The sequence below is a fragment of the Carassius carassius genome, chromosome 30, assembly GCF_963082965.1.
Source record: "Carassius carassius chromosome 30, fCarCar2.1, whole genome shotgun sequence".
Classification (NCBI taxonomy): Eukaryota; Metazoa; Chordata; class Actinopteri; order Cypriniformes; family Cyprinidae; genus Carassius; species Carassius carassius.
The window spans coordinates 3,200,981-3,220,375 of NC_081784.1; the positions used below are offsets into that span (position 1 = coordinate 3,200,981).

At 35.3% G+C, this 19,395-nt stretch overlaps 2 protein-coding genes across 2 annotated transcripts; one reads left to right on the top strand and one right to left on the bottom strand.

Moving 5' to 3' along the window:
• The first annotated feature begins 202 nt into the window (after nucleotides 1-202).
• On the top strand, nucleotides 203-6,586 carry LOC132110281 (tripartite motif-containing protein 29-like). The gene is made up of 5 exons (XM_059516852.1): nucleotides 203-773; nucleotides 2,553-2,648; nucleotides 4,881-5,099; nucleotides 5,204-5,354; nucleotides 6,582-6,586. Exons 1-5 carry the CDS (start codon nucleotides 213-215, stop codon nucleotides 6,584-6,586), a joined length of 1,032 nt encoding a protein of 343 aa, XP_059372835.1. The 5' UTR covers nucleotides 203-212.
• A 3,988-nt stretch (nucleotides 6,587-10,574) lies between these two features.
• On the bottom strand, nucleotides 10,575-13,747 carry marcksl1a (MARCKS-like 1a). The gene is made up of 2 exons (XM_059517001.1): nucleotides 13,486-13,747; nucleotides 10,575-11,965 (listed from the first exon to the last, which is right to left on the bottom strand). Exons 1-2 carry the CDS (start codon nucleotides 13,555-13,557, stop codon nucleotides 11,378-11,380), a joined length of 660 nt encoding a protein of 219 aa, XP_059372984.1. The 5' UTR covers nucleotides 13,558-13,747; the 3' UTR covers nucleotides 10,575-11,377.
• Between the last annotated feature and the right edge of the window lie 5,648 nt (nucleotides 13,748-19,395).

The window sequence follows — 19,395 nt, forward strand, 5'->3', positions numbered from 1 at the left end:
TCAGATGGGACCCGATTTATATTTTGATTCAGAAAGTTAAATTGAAAAATAAAAATAAAATAAATCCAGACCAGGAAATAATGATTTTTTTTTACACATTTCCTTTTTGTCATATTTGCATAGAAGCCACTCCCTAGTACTCTCATTCAGCACAGAACTTCAAACATAACCTGTTTTCGAGTGAATCTTTGACTGAGTTTGAAAGCCTCAAAATGGCACAATTTTGTTTTGATGCTGAAAATACTTTAAACTGTCCGATCTGTCTGAATCTGCTTACAGACCCAGTGACTACATCTTGTGGCCACAGTTACTGTATGGACTGCATTGAGAGATCCTGGGATCAGGAGGTTTATAAAGGAGTGTACAGCTGCCCCAAATGCAGGACACAATTCAACCAAAGACCAACTCTCAGCAGAAGCACAGTGCTAGCTGAAATTGTAGATGGAATGAACCAGGAGGATCCAGCTGGACCTGAAGATGTGCAGTGCGATGTTTGCAAAGGAAGAAAACTAAAAGCCATCAAGTCTTGTCTGGTGTGTTTGGCTTCTTACTGCCAATCTCACATTCAGCCTCATTATGAGTCTGAAGCTTTTAGAAAACACAAGCGGGTAAATGCTTCCTCAAATCTACAGCAGCAGATCTGCCCACAACATCATAAAGCACTGGAGATTTACTGTCAGGATGACCAGAAGTGTATATGTGTAGTTTGTTTGGGGGGTCAGCACAGTGGACATAAAACAGTCTCAGCTGCTGATGAAATGGATAAAAAACAGGTAAAACAGTGTATTTGCTGTATGGGATGTTTTCAGAATGCATTATTTAACACAGGGAATTTTTAAAGGGGTCATGTGATGCGATTTCAAGTTTTCCTTTTTTCTTTGGAGTAAAGTCTTTTCTTTCATAGACTTAAGGCTCAAACACTTGATTGGCTGTTACCGCCAGTGCCATGTTGTGGAGATCCTGTTTTGACGCTGTTTTTTGAAACGTGTGTGTGTGTATGTGTGTTTTACAGTAGCCAACATTTGAAGTGGATCAAAACCTTTCATCGAAGTTATACTAAAACCAAAACAGTACCCATTTTGTCTTGGGACAATTTTGATGAACTTTTCTGATCCACTTCAAATGTTGACTACTGTATACATACATACATACATATATATATATATATATATATATATATATATATATATATATATATATATATATATATATATATATATACATATACATATATATATATATATATATATATATATATATATATATATATATATATATATATATATATATATATATATATATATACATATACATATATATATATATATATATATGTATATACACTCACTGGCCACTTCATTAGGTACACCTTGCTAGTACCGGTTTGGACCCCCTTTTGCCTTCAGACCTGCCTTAATTCTCATGGCATAGATTCAACAAGAAATTTAACAAAACATTCAACATTTCTCAGAGATTTTGGTCCATATTGACATGATAGCATTATCCAGTTGCTGCAGATTTGTCCACCACATCCCAAAGCTGCTGTGTTGGATTGAGATCTGGTGACTGGAGGCCATTTGATTAAAGTGAACTCATTGTCATGTTCAAGAAACCAGTCTGAGATGATTTGACCTTTGTGTCATGATGCATTATCCTGCTGGAAGTAGCCATCAGAAGATCGGTTCACCATAGTCATAAAGGGATGGACATGGTCAGCAACAATACTCAGGTAGCCTGTGGCATTTAAACGATGCTCAATTGGTACTAAGGGACCCAAAGTGTGCCAAGAACATATCCCTCACAGCATTACACCAGCACCAGCAGCCTGAAACATTGAGACAAGGCAGGATGGATCCATGCTTCATGTTCTTTACGCCAAATTCTGACCCTACCATCTGAATTTCACAGCAGAAATCGAGACTCATCAGACAGGCAACATTTTTCCAATCATCTGTTGTCCAGTTTTGGTGAGCCTGTGCGAATTGTTGCATCTGTCTTAGCTGACAGGAGCGGCACCTGGTGTGGTTGTCTACTGCTACAGGGTTCGACGTGTTGTGCTTGTGTTCAGAGATAGTATTTTGCATACCTTAGTTGTAGTTGCCTAAATGCATTAAGTTGCTGCCATGTGATTGGCTGATTAGCAATTTGGGTTACCAAGCAATTGAAAAGGTATAACCTAATAAAACGGCTGGTGAGTGTATATATATATATATATATACCCTGAAAAAGGCCAACTTTAGGTAAAAAATGGACAACCACAGCTGTTGGGTTAAATTTTTAAATTAAAACTTTAACCCAAAAGTTGGGTTAGTCCATTTTTGACCCAAAGTTGGGTTGAAACAACCCAGCATTTTTATATATATATATATATATATATATATATATATATAAGATTATGACAGTATATGTAAGAAACTGACATGAAGAAAGAAAAAATAGATAGATGAAACTGAAGGTGCAATACATGAAATTGTTTGTTGTATCGATTTTATTTCAATATTTTACAAGTTGATAAAAAGCAGCATTATTGTTGATTTTAAATCCATTCATAGGAGGAGCTGAAAATAAAACAGAAGGATTTCTTGCAGAAAACTAAAGACAGAGAAAAGAGGGTTCAAATGTTGAAGAAAGCTGTTGAGTCTCATAAGGTAAGTGTGATTGACAGCTGGGTTTAAGGCCAGTGTTGCAGTCAAAGTCCCTTTAAGGCAAGTCATTTTACTCAGTAGCCCTCTTTGAAACACTATTCGGGCAGCTATTTCAGTCATCCATGTACAGCTCCTATATCTTTGAATGGGGAGACATCAAATTCTCCAATACTGTCACCAAGCTTATGATTAAATTTCATAACTGAAATGACCAATGAAATGTGACAACAACTGTCTCATAAATTCTGTATGCTCAAATAGCATTACAACTTTTTCAGGCTGGACCAACCAATGCACTTGGACGAAATATAGGGAATACGTCATGTAAGTTGTCAAGTGCAAAGACTCTAAGTGCAGGTATTTGGACAAGGCGTTTCTCTGAGTCCACACTTTCATGATGTAATACAGCTTTGACTGTTGGGTAGAAGTCTGCTGCGGAGCTCGCCTAAGTGCAGGCTTGGCAGAAGTGAGCATCGAGGGAGCATAGCGAGAGAACCTTTCTGAAAGCTAAAATGACGAAGCTAAAATATTTATTACATAAATATACTTTGTGTTGGATCAGTTAATGTAAGCAAATGTGCAGGAGACACACCCACCTAAACTATTTCAATATTGCGATCCCAATGAGCAATCCTGTCTTTTAGTGCTAACGTCACAGTAAACGTCAAAACAAAGGAATGACTGGAAGTGGCCAGTACAAACCAGTACAGAGTCAGCTAAATAAGGAGCTTAAAATGCCATCTTTGATTGTCAGAATCGATGGAGTAAGGCTCCAATTAGAAATTTTATTGCATACTTGCTGCCATTGCCAGGCAAAAACTGATGCCAGCTGTGGTTAAAGGCAATAAAACGAGTGAACTTGACAGAAACGATCATCAAAAATGCTTGTGTTTGCAGCTTAAACTCATTGTCTTTCATGAATTATCGTTTGATTACGAGTCTAAAGATTTTTCATGCATGCCCACCTAATAAGAAATTGTGGAACAGGTTAATTAGTGATCATGAGACTAAACATAAAGGAACCCGTTTGTGTCACAATTGCCAAAAGTGCAATTGTAGAGAGAAGGAACTATGTTCTAGGTTTATGTTATTTGTCAGGTGTAGTTGCATTTGCTTACAATTGCCACTGTTAGTACATAGTTATAGGCAGAGCCGGCTTTGCCGACAGGCAACACAGGTGGCCGCCTGGGTTTGTTTCTATTTACTATACATGCTTAGTTTCTCTATTCGATAGGTGTGTGAGGATACTCCTGTTAGATCGTCCATCCATTGAGTGAGTGTGGACGAGTCGGCCAATCTGGTTCCTTCTGTTAAAGTTAACATTTTCCAATAACAATCGCAATCCCAGACAGTGAGTGACATTACATGTCCAGGCATTGTAAAAAAAAACATGCAAACAAAACTTGCTAGCTAGCTTTAGTGAAGCAGTCAGGGGAAATTTCTTCCTCCACCTAAGCTCCGCCCACAAAAAACTGTCACAGTGTTTACTAACTGGATACATAACATCAGCTGTTTCTCAATATGCATTCTTGTCTGTACTTGTGTTCTTGTGGGCTTGTGAAATCAACCAGTGTTTACAGTAAGTGTTAATGGCTACATTATGGTTAATATAGATGATTTTCTTTATTTCCACCAGATGGCACCAATCTGCTACCATTCACTGAATTAAAGCTTTAGAATAGGGTCCCTCGAATTCTGCCCTGCAGAGTTTAGCTTCAGCCCTAATCATCCTAATCAAGCTCTTCACATTCTCTAGAAAGTTACAGGTAGCTGAGTTTGATCAGTCCGAGCAGTGCAGTGGCCCTCCAGGATCATATTTCAGGAAACTTTTTGTAGTGTGTCAAAGTAATCTTAAACTCGCTAACAAATTAACAGTTAGACATTAAAATAATACTAAAGGCATGATAGCACATGTTTTGGGAACTAGTGTTTAACATCAGCTTGTGCAAATACAAACTTAAAGCACAACATTATTATTAATGTGTCTATATCTCTACTTGAAAATCAGAGATATTAACTATTATTTTCATTTTCCTAAACACTCAGCTTTTAAGATTAGACTCCTAACCGGCTGCGATACATAACTCTTTTTAGGATCGTATGTCATGTATTCATCATAAGAATAGCTTAAATATTTCTTATGTTTATTAAGATGCAACCAGACGTTGTCAATACATCCAACAATTTACAGCTAATTGAAGTGTTTTTTGTTTTTCCTGACATTGCTCCACACAGGCAGCGGTGCAGAACAGTGAGAGGATCTTTGATGAGCTCATCAGCTTCATTCAGAAAAGACAAGCTGAGATGAGAGAGAAGATCAGTGCTCAAGAGAAGGAAGTACAAGAAGTTGAGAATCATATACAGACACTGGAGCACGAGATCAGAACTCTGCAGAAGGATAACAATACATTGGAGCCACTTTTGCATACAGAAGATCACATTCATTTCTTCCAGGTTATAGAAAGCAATTCAGAGAAAATATATTTGATGATAATTTTTTGTTGTTGTTGCTGTTGTTGTTGTTTTAGAATATTTTTTTTATTTTTTTTTTATTATAGAATTACCCTTCCTGTTCGGAATTCCTTTCATACACAATCTTATTAAGGGATTTTAATAATCTCCTGAAAACTGAGAATGTAAACAAATCTCTCTCAGAATTGAAAGAGCAACTGGATAAAATATGCGAAAAACACATGGGCAGAAAATCAGGTGAATCGACATTAACCATTCAGCTTTTTATAAGTATGTACCAAGTGACCAAGAATTAAAATTTCTAAATATTATCTCAACCAGGGCCGGCCCGCGGCATATTAGGCGACAGGCAGTTGTTTTCTTGTGACAATCGTGTGCTCCTACACCCATATATTAATCAAAATAATTTCTGACAGTTAACATAATTTAAGTACTGATCTATCATCAAACTGAAAAAAATAAAATAATGTTAGTATAAAATTAAATTGACCAAAAAAAATAAAATAAAAGGATTTGACAATATGTAATGTTGGATTAATTTAAACACTTTCTGCATCATGACATATATATAATACATCATCATAACACATTAAATATGTTTGGTGCACGCATTTAAAATAGTTTTGCCATTTATCCGCTTAAAATTTCCCAAAAAATCTGTGAAAAAAATTATCAGGGGAACAAGGCAGGAACCAACGCAAAGAAGAGGAGCAGAAAAAAATATCAATATAGAAATAAAAATCACAAGTTAATGACAACAAAATGTTCAAAAGAGACCATCAAAATAAAGTGTTACCCTCAAAGGTTTTATAACAGTATCTATCTCAGTGATAATTATTATTCTGTGAATTCTTATATAATGTATATCATTTTGTGTCTAAATTCATAGTTGATGATATTTTGAGGTCAAAAAGAGCTTTCATTTTCAAAAGAAAAGCAAATGTAAAGGAGATTGGTAAGATTTATTTATTTATTTTTTTTACAAGAAAATCCAAACACACACATTTAGAAATTCCATAAATAATTTTTTTTTATATTATGTTATTCATTCTGTTTAACTCTGTTCCTTATTTTATGCTTCCATCTTCAGAGCGCTGTCAATTGGAAATAAATGTTCAGTCATTGGGTAAGCATATTCAATTTCAAGATTATGAATACATGCTCTGCCGTGTTTTTTTTTTTTTTTACATTTTGTTAATTTGTTGTTATTGGTGGTTGTTTGGTGGTTGCTTTTTGCAACTCATTCAGTTTAATTCTGTTACTCATTTTATACTTCCATTTTCAGAGCGCCATCAATCGGATATAAGAACTTGGCCTTTGGGTATGTGTATGCATTTCAAACCACTGAACAAATTTAATTATGAATATATGCTCTGCCTTGGAATTTGTGTTTTTGTGGGTTTGTTTTACGGTGTTACCAGTGGTTGTTTGATTGTTGCTTTTTAAACTCTGTTACTCTTTCAGTTTAACTCTGTTACTTATTTCATACTTCCATCTTCAGAGCGTCATCAATTGGATATAAGACCTCGGACAATGGGTAAGAATATGCATTCTGAACGACTGAACAATTTTAATTATGAATATACAGGCATGGCCAAAAATATTGGTAAATATGATCAAAGGAGGCTGTGAAAATTAAACTGCATTGTTAATCCTTTTGATCTTTTATTTAAAAGAATCACAAAAATCTAACCTTTTATTGGATATTAATAATTTAAAATGGGGAGAAATATCATTATGAAATAAACGTTTTTCTTTAATACACATTGGCCACAATTAACGGCACCCTTTTCTTCAATACTTTTTGAAACCTTCATTTGCCAGTTTAACAGGTCTAAATTTTCTCCTATAATGCGTGATGAGGTTAGAGAACACAGAGACCATTCCTTCATCCAGAATCACTCCAGACCCTTAAGATTCCCAACTTCTTCTCTTCAGTTCACCCCACTCATTTTTTACATGGTTCAGATGACTGAATGGCAGTTATCTTTTGCTGCACATCAAAAATATATTCTTTGTTTTTTCTCATTTTGATGGATGATTTAGGGAATTTGGGCTTTGTTTTCCCTCCAATTTATATTTCTGTGAAACAGGAAGACATGGCTGGATAATTTCATGTTCACAATCACCCTGGAGTGCATAAAAAATGGGAATATGAATGGGAATATACTTCAGAAATATTTTACTCAAAATAATTTCTAGGGATGCAAATAATTGTGTCCAACGTGTATTTGAGAAAAACATTCATTTCATAATGATATTACCCCCCATTTTAAATTCTTAATATCCAGTGGAAGTTTAGATTTTTGTGATGATTTTTTATTTTTTATAAAAGATCAAAATGATTAACAATGCAGTTTTATTTTCACAGCCTCCTTTGATCATATTTACCAAGGGTGCCAATCTTTTTGGCCATGACTGTATGCTCTGCCTTAGAATGTGTGTGTGTTTCTTGTTTTTTATTTACATTTTGCTCTGTTGTTGCTGAAGTGTAATAAGTGGTTATTTGGTGGTTGCATATTTGTCCACAGTAAGTCAAAACAACCTTCTTTGAAGATTCTATGATCATAAAGGGACAAAAGACGAAAAGAAAATGTATACAAAAATTTCTACATTTTTATTCATTTAACAGTGTGTAAGGGAAGAAAAATAACGTAGGAATTCAAAGAGACGCAGACTAAACAGAATTTTAGCACTTAACTCATGTTCACACTCTTTACTCACTGAAACATGCTTGTTTAACTTTTAAAATGAAGAAATCTCCCCATATTTCAGCTTTCAACAAAACAGGGAAAGCAGTATGGCCCAGGACGTAAGTGTATTCAGATATCATACTTGCAAATTTGCATTTATTATTTGATTTAGCATCTACTAAAGTATTTTATTCCTGTGTAGAAAATAAAAGCTTAATATGGTATGGGCATATAGCTGTGTGTATGTCAGCTGTTTTGTGAATGTGACTCATATTTAGAGCCATTTCACAGCTTTAAGAAAGCATATTCATTGTTTTTAAACAACAGTTATCATACATGCACGTTTCTTCTGATTTTACAACTATTTTTTATTCTTATTTCTTATTCTCAATGTTAAAGCTTGCTCCTAAAAAAATATGATTGCAGGAATCGCACTGATCGGATGAACAATGATTACTCATACATATCTGATGATGATGATCTCTATGGATAGATGGAGATGTTTCCACTTATCTCCTGATGACACTTTAATCTGCATCTGGAATCTGGAACTCATCATTCCTTCATAGAGTACAGTGAAAGGTCAGAGTATTAATGCAAAAAAAAAATGGAAATGATCTGAATCTAAAGGACCTTGTTATAGTGTTTGTTTATTAGGCTATTGTTGTCTTTTGCTTCCCTGTACATATATGGCTTTAACAAACTATTATTCATGGGGGTTTGTACATATTATTATGGGGTTTGTGAAAGCAAACCAGTCTACCTTTGGAATTTTTCTTTCATTCAATAAAATAGTACATTTAAAAACAATGCTAAACAAAGTGCTGTTGGATATTAATATTAAAGGGTTAGTTCACCCATAAATGAAAATTAAGCCATAAATTACTTACCTTGTAGTCATCCTAGGTGTATATGCCTTTCTTCTTTTCTTTGATCTTTCAAGCTGTTTGATGCCACTCAGCAAGATAATTTTAATAAAAAGCGCATCCATTTAAAAAAGTATCTTCACATGGCTCCAGGGGGTGAACAAAGGCCTTCTATAGTGAATTGATGTGTTTTTGTAAGAAAAAAATATCCATATTCAAAACATAATAATCACTTAAATCTAGCTTGCGCTCACAGCTGTAAACGAAGCAGTTTCGGGGGAATGACGTATGAGGTCAGCATTGTGCAGCCGCCGGTGAATCTCGTGAACACCAACGTTTGTTAACAGGAGCAAAGGAAGCAAAGTTTCCTTACTTTTAGCAAAGGAAAACCAGTCTCCTCTTGGCTTATATCAAAAACCTCCAACATTCTTCTTTACAAATCCACGTTTTGAACTTCTAATTACAACTGTGAGCGCAAACTAGATTAAAGTGATTATTATGTTTTGAATATGGATATTCTTTTTTTAAAAATGCATCGATTTGCAACAGGAGGCCTTTGTTCACCACCTGGAGCCACGCAAGACACTTTTTTTAATGGATTATGTTTTTATTAAACTTCTCATGGACCGATGGAGTGCAACACCTGCTGAGTGGCATCAAACGGCTTGAAAGATCAAAGACAATTTTTAAAATAACTCTAACTGAATTTGTCAGAAAGATACAGCTAGGATGACTTCAAGGTGAATAATTTATGGTTTAATTGTCATTTTTGACTGGACTAACCCTTTAAGCATGAATAGATTTGAACACAAACAACAAAATGATTTACACATAGACTGGGTATTCTAAATTGTAGAAGGTTTTATCTGTTGGATCATATTTTAAACACCTTTATTTCATTTTTTAATTATTTGATAGCTGGCCATTAGGTGGTGCTATAATATGTGAACATACTGTATATTTTTACTTGAATTTTGCGGAATAGAATATAAGTTCTTGAATTCAAGTTAGGCTAATGAACTGTACTACATGGTTGAGGAATTGTGTATGATTATTAAATATTAATTAATATGTTTAAAATAACTTTAATTATTTATTCTAAATTGCTCCTGTTTTATTTAAGCAGTTTGTGTGTTACAGTGAACATGTCTTGGATAAATCACATTCAGTAATAATGAACTAGATTATCCAAATGCATAAGAATGTCAGCACACACTGATAACACATCAGTGAATGTATTTAGTGATCAGATCAAAATATTTTAGACATCATTTACTGCTTTATTTATTGCTGAGCAAATATGCTATGTTAAAGAACAATAGCACACTATATTCATCAGTTCAGACAAAGTGATACATTTGGTGTGTTTTGGCATGTTCTTCATATTGGAGGGAAAAAGAGATGTCTTGAACACTTTTAGGTATTTTAGCACCTTAAATGGGACAGACACTTCATTGCAATTACCAGATTATTGATTACATTTAAACCTATGCCACTTGCTCCTGTGGAACACAAGAGAAGATATTACAAATAATGTTGGTTTATATATACACACCTTTTATTTATTTATTTGTTGTTCCATGGAAGAAAGAAATGCATACAATATTGGGGTGAGTATATTAATAATAATAATAATAATAATGTGCCTTTATTGATGTGATGGCATGAATTTTCTGCAAATCTTTGCCTTTTATTTTCTTTGTGTGAATTTACATTCCCAATCAGATTAGACAGTTCACCCCCACACCTTTTTTTTTGTCTGAATTTGAATGTCAGCTAAACATGCATAATTTTTACAATATTAATATAAGATGTTCTTTGTTCAGATGAAGTTATTTGATATTGTTTAAATAATGTTCTTAAAAAAATCTAAATCAAAAACAAACAAACACGGGGGGGTCGGTCAAACATTTATTTGGCCTAATCGTACAACATCTTATTAACACTTGGAAATGTTAGCAAAATAAAGAGTCAGAAAATGTATGTACAGAGACTTAACAGAACAAAAATATATATTTAATAAAAGCAGTGGTTTAATTCCCCTTTGTCACAAACTTTGAAATGTGTAGCTGGATCTGATTAAAACTGTAAAACATCATTAAAAACAGACTAAGACTAAAACCTATTCACTCTGCAGATCTTCTGACACCCTACAGTTTTTGGGGCGAAAAAATTGGAATGTAGAGCTATTTAAACACTTTAAAAAAAGATTATTCATTTATTTATTTTGTAGTTTTACATCGTCCCGTAACCATCTCCTAAGAGGACAATTAGTCATTTCCCTCATCAGCCCTGAAAAATCAGGGATCAGATGAGGTTTAAAGAGAAAAATGACTGAAAAGACTGTGAACAGGGAGCCACGCTCTTCCATCCGCTGCTCTTCCTCTGAGGCGGAAATTCCATCAGTCATTCCAATCCATACACAGAGCAATTTACAGCCCTCCCCCCCCCCCAAAAAAACCCGCTCTTGACATGCGGCAGCACGGAGCTCACTGACACTGGACTGGACAAACCGTGAACTAGAGACTGTTATCAGCAAAGGTGGTAAAAGAACTCGGTTTCTCTGTAGTATTGCTGTAACTTTACGATTGTGGCTCAAGTCTCATATATTTATATATATATATATATATTTATATATTTCAATCTCAAAAAGAAAAAAAGGATAAAGATAAACAGTCTAGGTTGCCACAGTGAAGTGAGATCACTCTGCAGCCGGCTCCGGGTCCGAGGCTGTGGTGGGCGTGGTCTCTTCAACAGGGGCCGGGGTCTCATCAGATTTTGTGGTCTCCTCTGTGGGTGCGGCTTCTGTTTCCTGGGCGGGCTCTTCTGCTTTAGGCTCCGCCTCTGCTTTAGGCTCCGCCTCTGCCTCAGGTGCCGGTGTCTCATTGGTTTCTGCCGCAGCAGGCTCCTCCTCTTTGGTTTCCGTAGCAGCCTGGGCGGTCTCCTCGGGTTTGTCTTCGGTGGTGGGTGTGGCTGCGGGCGCTGCGGGCTCCGCTGCGGGCTCCGCTGCCTCGTCACTTCCCTTCTTGTTCTTCTTCAGGGAAATGCCCTTGAATTTGAAGGAGTTCTTCAGTGAGAATTTCTTCTTCTTCTTGGTTTCCTTTGCAGCTTCACCGTCGGATTTGGTAGCGTCACCTTCAGTAGCTGGAGCGGCTTCGATGCCATCTCCGGCCTCCGTTTTGGCAGCCTCCTCCTTGGCAACCTCCGTAGTTCCATTTCCTTCTGCTGCCACGGCTTCTCCATCTGGCTTGGTGGATGCGTCGCCATTGGTTTTCACATGGCCATTTTCCTGAAGAGAAAAGCAGAATGAGAGAAGATAAGCCAAATGCATGTTGGCACACACACAGTCAATAGAAAAGCAAAAGGGTTATGCTTGTTTTTATAGTGGCAGTACATATTAAATGCTTGCTTTAATAATATAGTTTATAGTACAAAGTGTTAGTTATATTTTCTCTCATTCAATTTCTCTACCTCATTTTGATCCAAAACCAAATATTTTTAATTCCTTTAATTTATGTGTACCTCTATTTTTATTTATAAATAAATATTGAGACCATTAGTTAAAAAAAAACCCCAGTATTATGTAAAAGTAAACCTCACAATACAGCAATATTAGATGAATTGAGATTTAAAGATCAGTCTGCTCTTCACTGTAGTGCCTAAACCTTAAAATACCCAAAATATATAAATTACTGCTTAATACAGGACATTTAGAAAACAGTGTATTTTATATGCAGAAAATACTCTGAGGATTGCTATATTTTACATTTATTTACATAAATGTTAGGTAAAAAATGTTAGCCTGAATACACTGTAAGTCGCTTTGGATAAAAGCATCTGCTAAATGCATTAATTTTATTTAATGTAATATTTAATTACATTAAAGACAGAAACAACACCCAGAAACCCAAAAGCAGAAGTGCATAGTAATTACACACTACGTCCACTAGAGGCGATATTGAGCTACTAAATACAATCCACTGCTTAGAAAGCCAGCCACTACCAGAGAGAACAAAGAAAAGGGAGACAGCAACCCTAGAACGGTGTTTAAAACAACACCTCCCTCTAAAACACCCTTTTCACCTTTTTTTCATCATTTAGATGATGTATCAACTGGGCAATATAGCCTTGCGTTATGGTAACTTGCTCTATTCAAGTATTGGGGTGTTTAAATCACATGCATAAATATATGCAAAATAATGCATTGAGTTGATTAATAAAGAAAATAGCTCTCTTATTACATATGGAGGGGGAAGGGTGCATATGCATTAAGGGGGATGGTGGATGGAATGATTATTAATGAAGCACCAAAGGAATGGTCCATGCATTCACACACGCAGACACTCACGCATGCATTGCATTGTTTGCAAATCAGCAGAAGCGCTCTGCTTTATTTGCATGCAGCTCTGCAACCTTTTGTTCTCAATTCGAGTTACAACCAGTTTCAGCGCCAATACAAGACCACAGAGTGCTTGATAACTAACTAAACTAACTAAAATTTGTTTGGAAATGACATTTTAAAAAAGAGATAACACGCAAGACAGAGAGAAGTTTAAAACAGATTTTCCAACTTAAACCCTCAAAAATTCAACACAAAATCATCCTTCAGAACGGATGATATAGAAGCCATAACCAATTTGATATTCACAAATTTTAACAGTAAAAAATGAATTGTTAGATAAATTAGATTATTAAAAGGTATATATATATATATATATATATATATATATATATATATATTGATAAGATCCCATTCAGATATATCAAAACACTGGTAGTTCAATCATAAAAGTCCTTGTAGATTCTCACCTGACCATTGGCTTTATCAGCCACAGCTTTTCCGTCCACTGTAGCTTCACCTTTAGTCAACTGAGCACCCATCCCTCCTCTCTGTCTCCTTCAAAGCGTTAAAAAGGAAAATAAAGGCAGAAAAAACCCTGTAGAGACGGTGAGCGAGCGTTTAGATTCCTGGCGTGTTTTTTAATCAGCAGACACAAATAATCAGCAGACACAAATAAAGGCTGCTTTCTGGTAGTAAATCCACACGGCTCTGCGGGGAGAGCAAACTAAGAGTTTCACAGCTACAAGTGTGAGTGTTTGTCTGCGTGACTCCACCCAGCAGCTGCGCCACCCAATCTGTGTCAGAGGGCTGGTGTTTCATCTGCCCCATTCAACCACACCACTACAAACACTAATATTAACTACAACCACTACAAACCACTACAAACAACTAATATTAAGGACTTTATTAGGGATTTTATTGATGATTTGAAAAGTAAACTTTCACATCCTATCCATTTATCTGATGAAAGGTATTAAATGGTGCGAACATAGGAGTGAATTTTAAATAATGTCACTACTTTTGTTAAGGATATCATTTTTGTCAGGTCTGCAGTAATGTCTAACATGAAAAACTGGAAGGAATTTTTCAGGTGTTTCTTCATTTGTACTTTCTCTAGCTAAAACATTTCAGACTAAAGATAAGATTATATTAGATTATATTAGATTAGATTAGATCCAACTTTATTGTCATTATGCAGAGTAAGTACAGAGCTAATGAAATGCAGTTAGCATCTAACCAGAAGTGCAAGAATATAGTTTTTTATATACATATCTTGTCTAAACATGTTTAAACTCTCTTACTTGATTAACCATACATATTTTTTTAGGAAAAATACTGTTAAAATCTATCAAATATGATGCATCAGACTTTAAAGGAATGTTAATTTGTTCATCTTTCAATCATCATTGTATTGCATTGCATATGTTCTGAAACTACAGAGCTTTGATCATAAAACTAAGTATTTAAATATATTATTGGGAACTACAGACAACTGATATGTGTTATGTAAGTATAAAGCTCTCATTGAATTTCTCTAGTCAAAATGCTGTAAACTAAACATGGGTTCTTGAAACTTTTGTTGCAACTGTTAATGAATTTCTGAGTTTTTCGCTATCATTTCTCATCCTTTTAATCGTTTGTGAACTGATGCCTTTAACTAAAGCCAGTTCTATGATAACATCATCACACAGGAAGTGACATCATTCTGGAGGGAAAACATCAACACAAGCATTAGTGAGTGTTTGCAATGAATTTAAAGGATTCTGTGATGTTTTGTTAGCTGGTTGGTGTTAGTTGGTTTGCAAAAGCAGTCCATCCTGTAAAAATTAAAGTAAAATTGGTTTGATAATGTCAACATTCCAAAAAAATAGTTAAACTCTCAGTCCATCACTGAGCAATGGCTAATGTTAGCTCTCTGTTTCCATTCTGTTCATTTTCTTGCCGTTGTCTAAATAGTCAAGCTGTAATTAAATTGCCTGAGTTTGACCAAAGCATATTTCTGAATGTCTGCTCTACAGTTTTATAGAAATATAAAATACAGTATTACAGGCATGAGCCATTTTTATCTTTCACAGAACCCTAGTAGAAGAAAAAAGGTCTTTCAGTATCATTTTAAATACATCCACCGTTAGCTTGTGGAACAAATATCTTTTTGCTGTGAAATCTTTAATTGTTTTTATAAAGTAAACATAAGAATAACTTTTATATTGTTAGCAAGATGTGAAAATGAACATTTACTAGACCAAAGAAACTATATATATATATATATATATATATATATATATATATATATAATTATTATTATTTTATATATAGACAAATCATGTTAAAATGTGAATATCATATATGATCCATCAGGCTTTTGAGCAACGTTTATTTGTTCATGTCTCAATAATCAGTGTTTTGCTTTGCATTATATGTTTAGAAATTACCACACTTTGATTATAAAACTAAGCATTTACTGTACTGTAATCTTACTAAGAAATATTATTGGGATATACAGAGAGACAACTAATATTTCTATGCATTTTATGAAAATAATCTTTAAAGTGATATAGTTATAAAAAATATCTCACTGATTTACATTAAAAGCTATCAGAATGTCATTTTATTTTTTTGGCCATGTGAATTTCGCATCTGCATATTTTAGCTCTGCTTGTGCCTCTGAATAAATCTGTGGTGGTTTACCTCCTTGAGTATGAGCTCCATATTATCACTATATCATATATGAGCCTTAAAATTCACATATGCAAACTTTAAATATATATATATATATATATATATATATATATATATATATATATATATATATATATATATATATATATATATAGTCTAAAGGTTCAATAAATTATTACTAAATAAATACATTTATTAGTATATTATGCTTTACAGGGTTAAAACCCTGTATTTAAATGTCTACTGTAAGTGCTTTATAGTACGTTTTTAGGTTTGTTTGTTTTTTGCATGAGGGAGACAAAGTTCTTTCTGTGCTAATCAATATTGTATCACAGACGCTGTTGATAGAGCTTAACTTGTCCTGAACCCGGAGCATTCCTGTAGCAGTGGAAGTGCTGAAATGCCACATGGTTTTAATGCCCCACCCAGCGCTGTAAAGATGACATGCAGTGCCCCGACCCCCTGCCTCTGGTATGATGGGAATGTGTTTGCCACCCAAAGATCCCTGCTGTCATTCAGCACACTATGATCTTCACACAGGGAAATGAGCCCCGGGGCTGCTGGGTAATTCACCCCCATGGCCTGGTGGGTGGACGGGGATGTGGGTGAAACAAAATCCTCTAGAAAGGATTTTGCGTGTTCCTCAGAAGAGAGAGAACGAAATGATTCTTTGCTAAATTACAGGGAAATTTTATAAAAAACAAAACAAAAAAAAAACAAATCACATGAACTTATTGTATATATAGTTAAAGGATGTTCTTTTATGGACTAAGGACTTTTTTTGTTTTTGTGTGTGTTCCAGTGAGATATTTTTTATTTTGGGGTTGAACTAGCTATGTAACTAATTGTATTTTTAAATTCTTAATTCTTTCGTTTTAAACAGTGCTAATATAAGCAGATTCTTACCACTCATTCATGACTAAGTGAAGCGGTTGTGTGTGTGTGTATGTGTGGACTGTTCTCTAGAATAGGAGTGGGAGGGGAGGAACCTTTAGAGGGAAAACGGAGTGTGTCGATATGTGTGTAAGAGTGGGAGGCACAGCTGTAGTATAGATGTGAGAGCTGCAATGTTAGTGGGTCAGTGTGCCAGCTGCAGTTTAATCATCTGCTCTCTCTCTCTGTCTCACACACACACACACACACACACACACACACACACACACACACACACACACACACACACACACACACACACACACACACACACACACACACACTCCACTCATATTCTTTAAAGGAAAAGTTCACCCAAAAATGAAAATTTGCTAAAAATCTATTCACCCAGGCCATCTAAGATGTGGATGAGTTTGTTTCTTCACCAGAGCAGATTTTTGGATAAATTCGCCAATAGATCCTGTGCAGTGAATGGGTGCCGTTAGAATGGGTTTCTAAACAGCTGATAAAAACATCACAATAATCCACAATTAATCCACACAACCCCAGTCTATCAGATAATATCTTGTGAAGTGACAAGTTGCGAGTTTGTAAGAAAAAATATCCATAAAGACATTTATTTTTATATATGTATTTTTACTTCAAAAAGTTGCTTCAAGCTAAAATATGCCCTCTATCCATAATATTGCTTTCTTTGTAGAAAAAATATCTTCTGAATCAGGAGAGAAATGTGAACAGATCAAGCACTGTTGACCCAAACAGTTGTGTCCAAAACAGTTCTAAACAAATATGTGGGTGGATTTTGATGCAAGACATCAAGAGGAGATTAACTTTTTCACTGGAAGATTTGTTATTATAGATTATGGACTTTATGGTGTTTTGGCCAGAAGTGAAACATCTTGATGGATTTGTTTCTTAAAGATGCAAAGCTTTTCAGTTCACATGATATTAACTGATGGACTGGAGTGCTGTGGATTAGTTGTGGATTATTGTGATGTTTTCATCAGCTGTTTGGACTCGCATTCTGACGGCACCCATTCACTGCAGAGTATCCATTGGTGAGCAAGTGATGCAATGCTACATTTCTCCAAATCTACTCTTATGAATCATCCACATCATGGATGGCCTGTGAGTACAATCTGATAATCATGTTCTCCAGCATGATTTGAGATCCAAAGAGCATGACTCATTTACTTGCATTTAAATAATCAGCTATACTTTATTTTGATAATCCACATTAGACATTTTACTAACATTTTACTTTAAATACTTCTACTAACTATAAATAACTACTTGTCAACTAACTCTCATTAACTTGCAACCACATAACAACTCTCTCATGAGAGGATTAGTCGACTGTTAGGTTTTCACAGTCAGACTTTTGTACTCTGCTGCTCATGTAAATCATGTCTGATGTTCTTTAACAGTTCCGCCTACAGCAAAACTGAAAGTGTGTGTTTGAGTGTGTTCCTGCAGACCAGGAGCCAAAAACACAACTGCGTAAACAGTCTCACCCCCCACAGCCATTTCAAACTCTCAGGCCTTGTGCTTCTTGACTATCTCATTTCTTTGCAGTCATTCTGCATGTTAATCCAGATGTAGTCTTGCACAGCAAGACCACCGACTCTCAACATAATATTTTCAACCACTTTGGAGCTTATTTTAATCAATAAATCTCCATAGAACCCCCCCCCCCCAAAAAAAAAAACATATTTTTATCTGGCCAAAATATATTTAAAATTTATGTGGTGCACAGTGAAGCTCAATAAAATATGTTTCTGGAATAGAACATATATTCAGTTTCTACTTTAATATAACAATATATATTCCAAAATGTTTTTCAGGGGCAAGAAAATACATTTTCATTTTTACAATTATCCTGCAAACTGCAAATGTGGATGGAATTGTTGATTTTTATTCAAATGCACTATATATTTACACGTTTTATAAACAACAAATAATTTTTTTTAAATTTATTAAAATCATTTCACAGAGAGGCACTGCACTGTACATTTACGGAAATCACAGAACAAATGAGCAGAAAACATTTGGATGAGACAGAAGTACTCGCTCTTTCCCAGACTCCTTCAGCTCATTCTCATTCTATTCCAGTTTCACGTTTTCACTGATCTACTGCTGCTCTCAGGTTGCCATAGTGCTGCGTTTCTGTTAGCGCGTACAACGGCGTGACCCATTTTTCAACCCCCCCCATCCCACCATCATCCCTCGCCCTCAATAACCTCTCTTTCCCCTCCTCCAAACGACAGAAACCCTTCCACAATCCAAGTAAAAACGACTCAAAATGTACACTTTTCTAAATGGGTAATTTGTTATTAAATAAAAACCATCCATTATCGCCATAGAGTGATATGCTGTAAAAAGTTTCAAAACAAAGACTGTTAGATTAATCACTAGGTTTTCTTTTTTCTTTTTTTCTCCCAAGGCTTTTTCTCCATGCTGTAACCGATGGAGTTTTGGTTCCTTGCCCCTGTCGCCGCTGGCTTGCTTAGTTGGGGTCACTTCATCTACAGCGATATCGTTGACTTGATTGCAAATAAATGCACAGACACTATTTAAACTAAACAGAGATGACATCACTGAATTCAATGATGAACTGCCTTTAACTGTCATTTTGCATTATCGACACACTGTTTTCCTAATGAATGTTGTTCAGTTGCTTTGACGCAATGTATTTTGTTTAAAGCGCTGTATAAAAACTAAAGGTGACTACAGGCGCAGATTAACGCACAGGCTATCCAAGGCTCCAGCCCTAGGGTCCCCACGTGTGTGATTCATGTACAGAT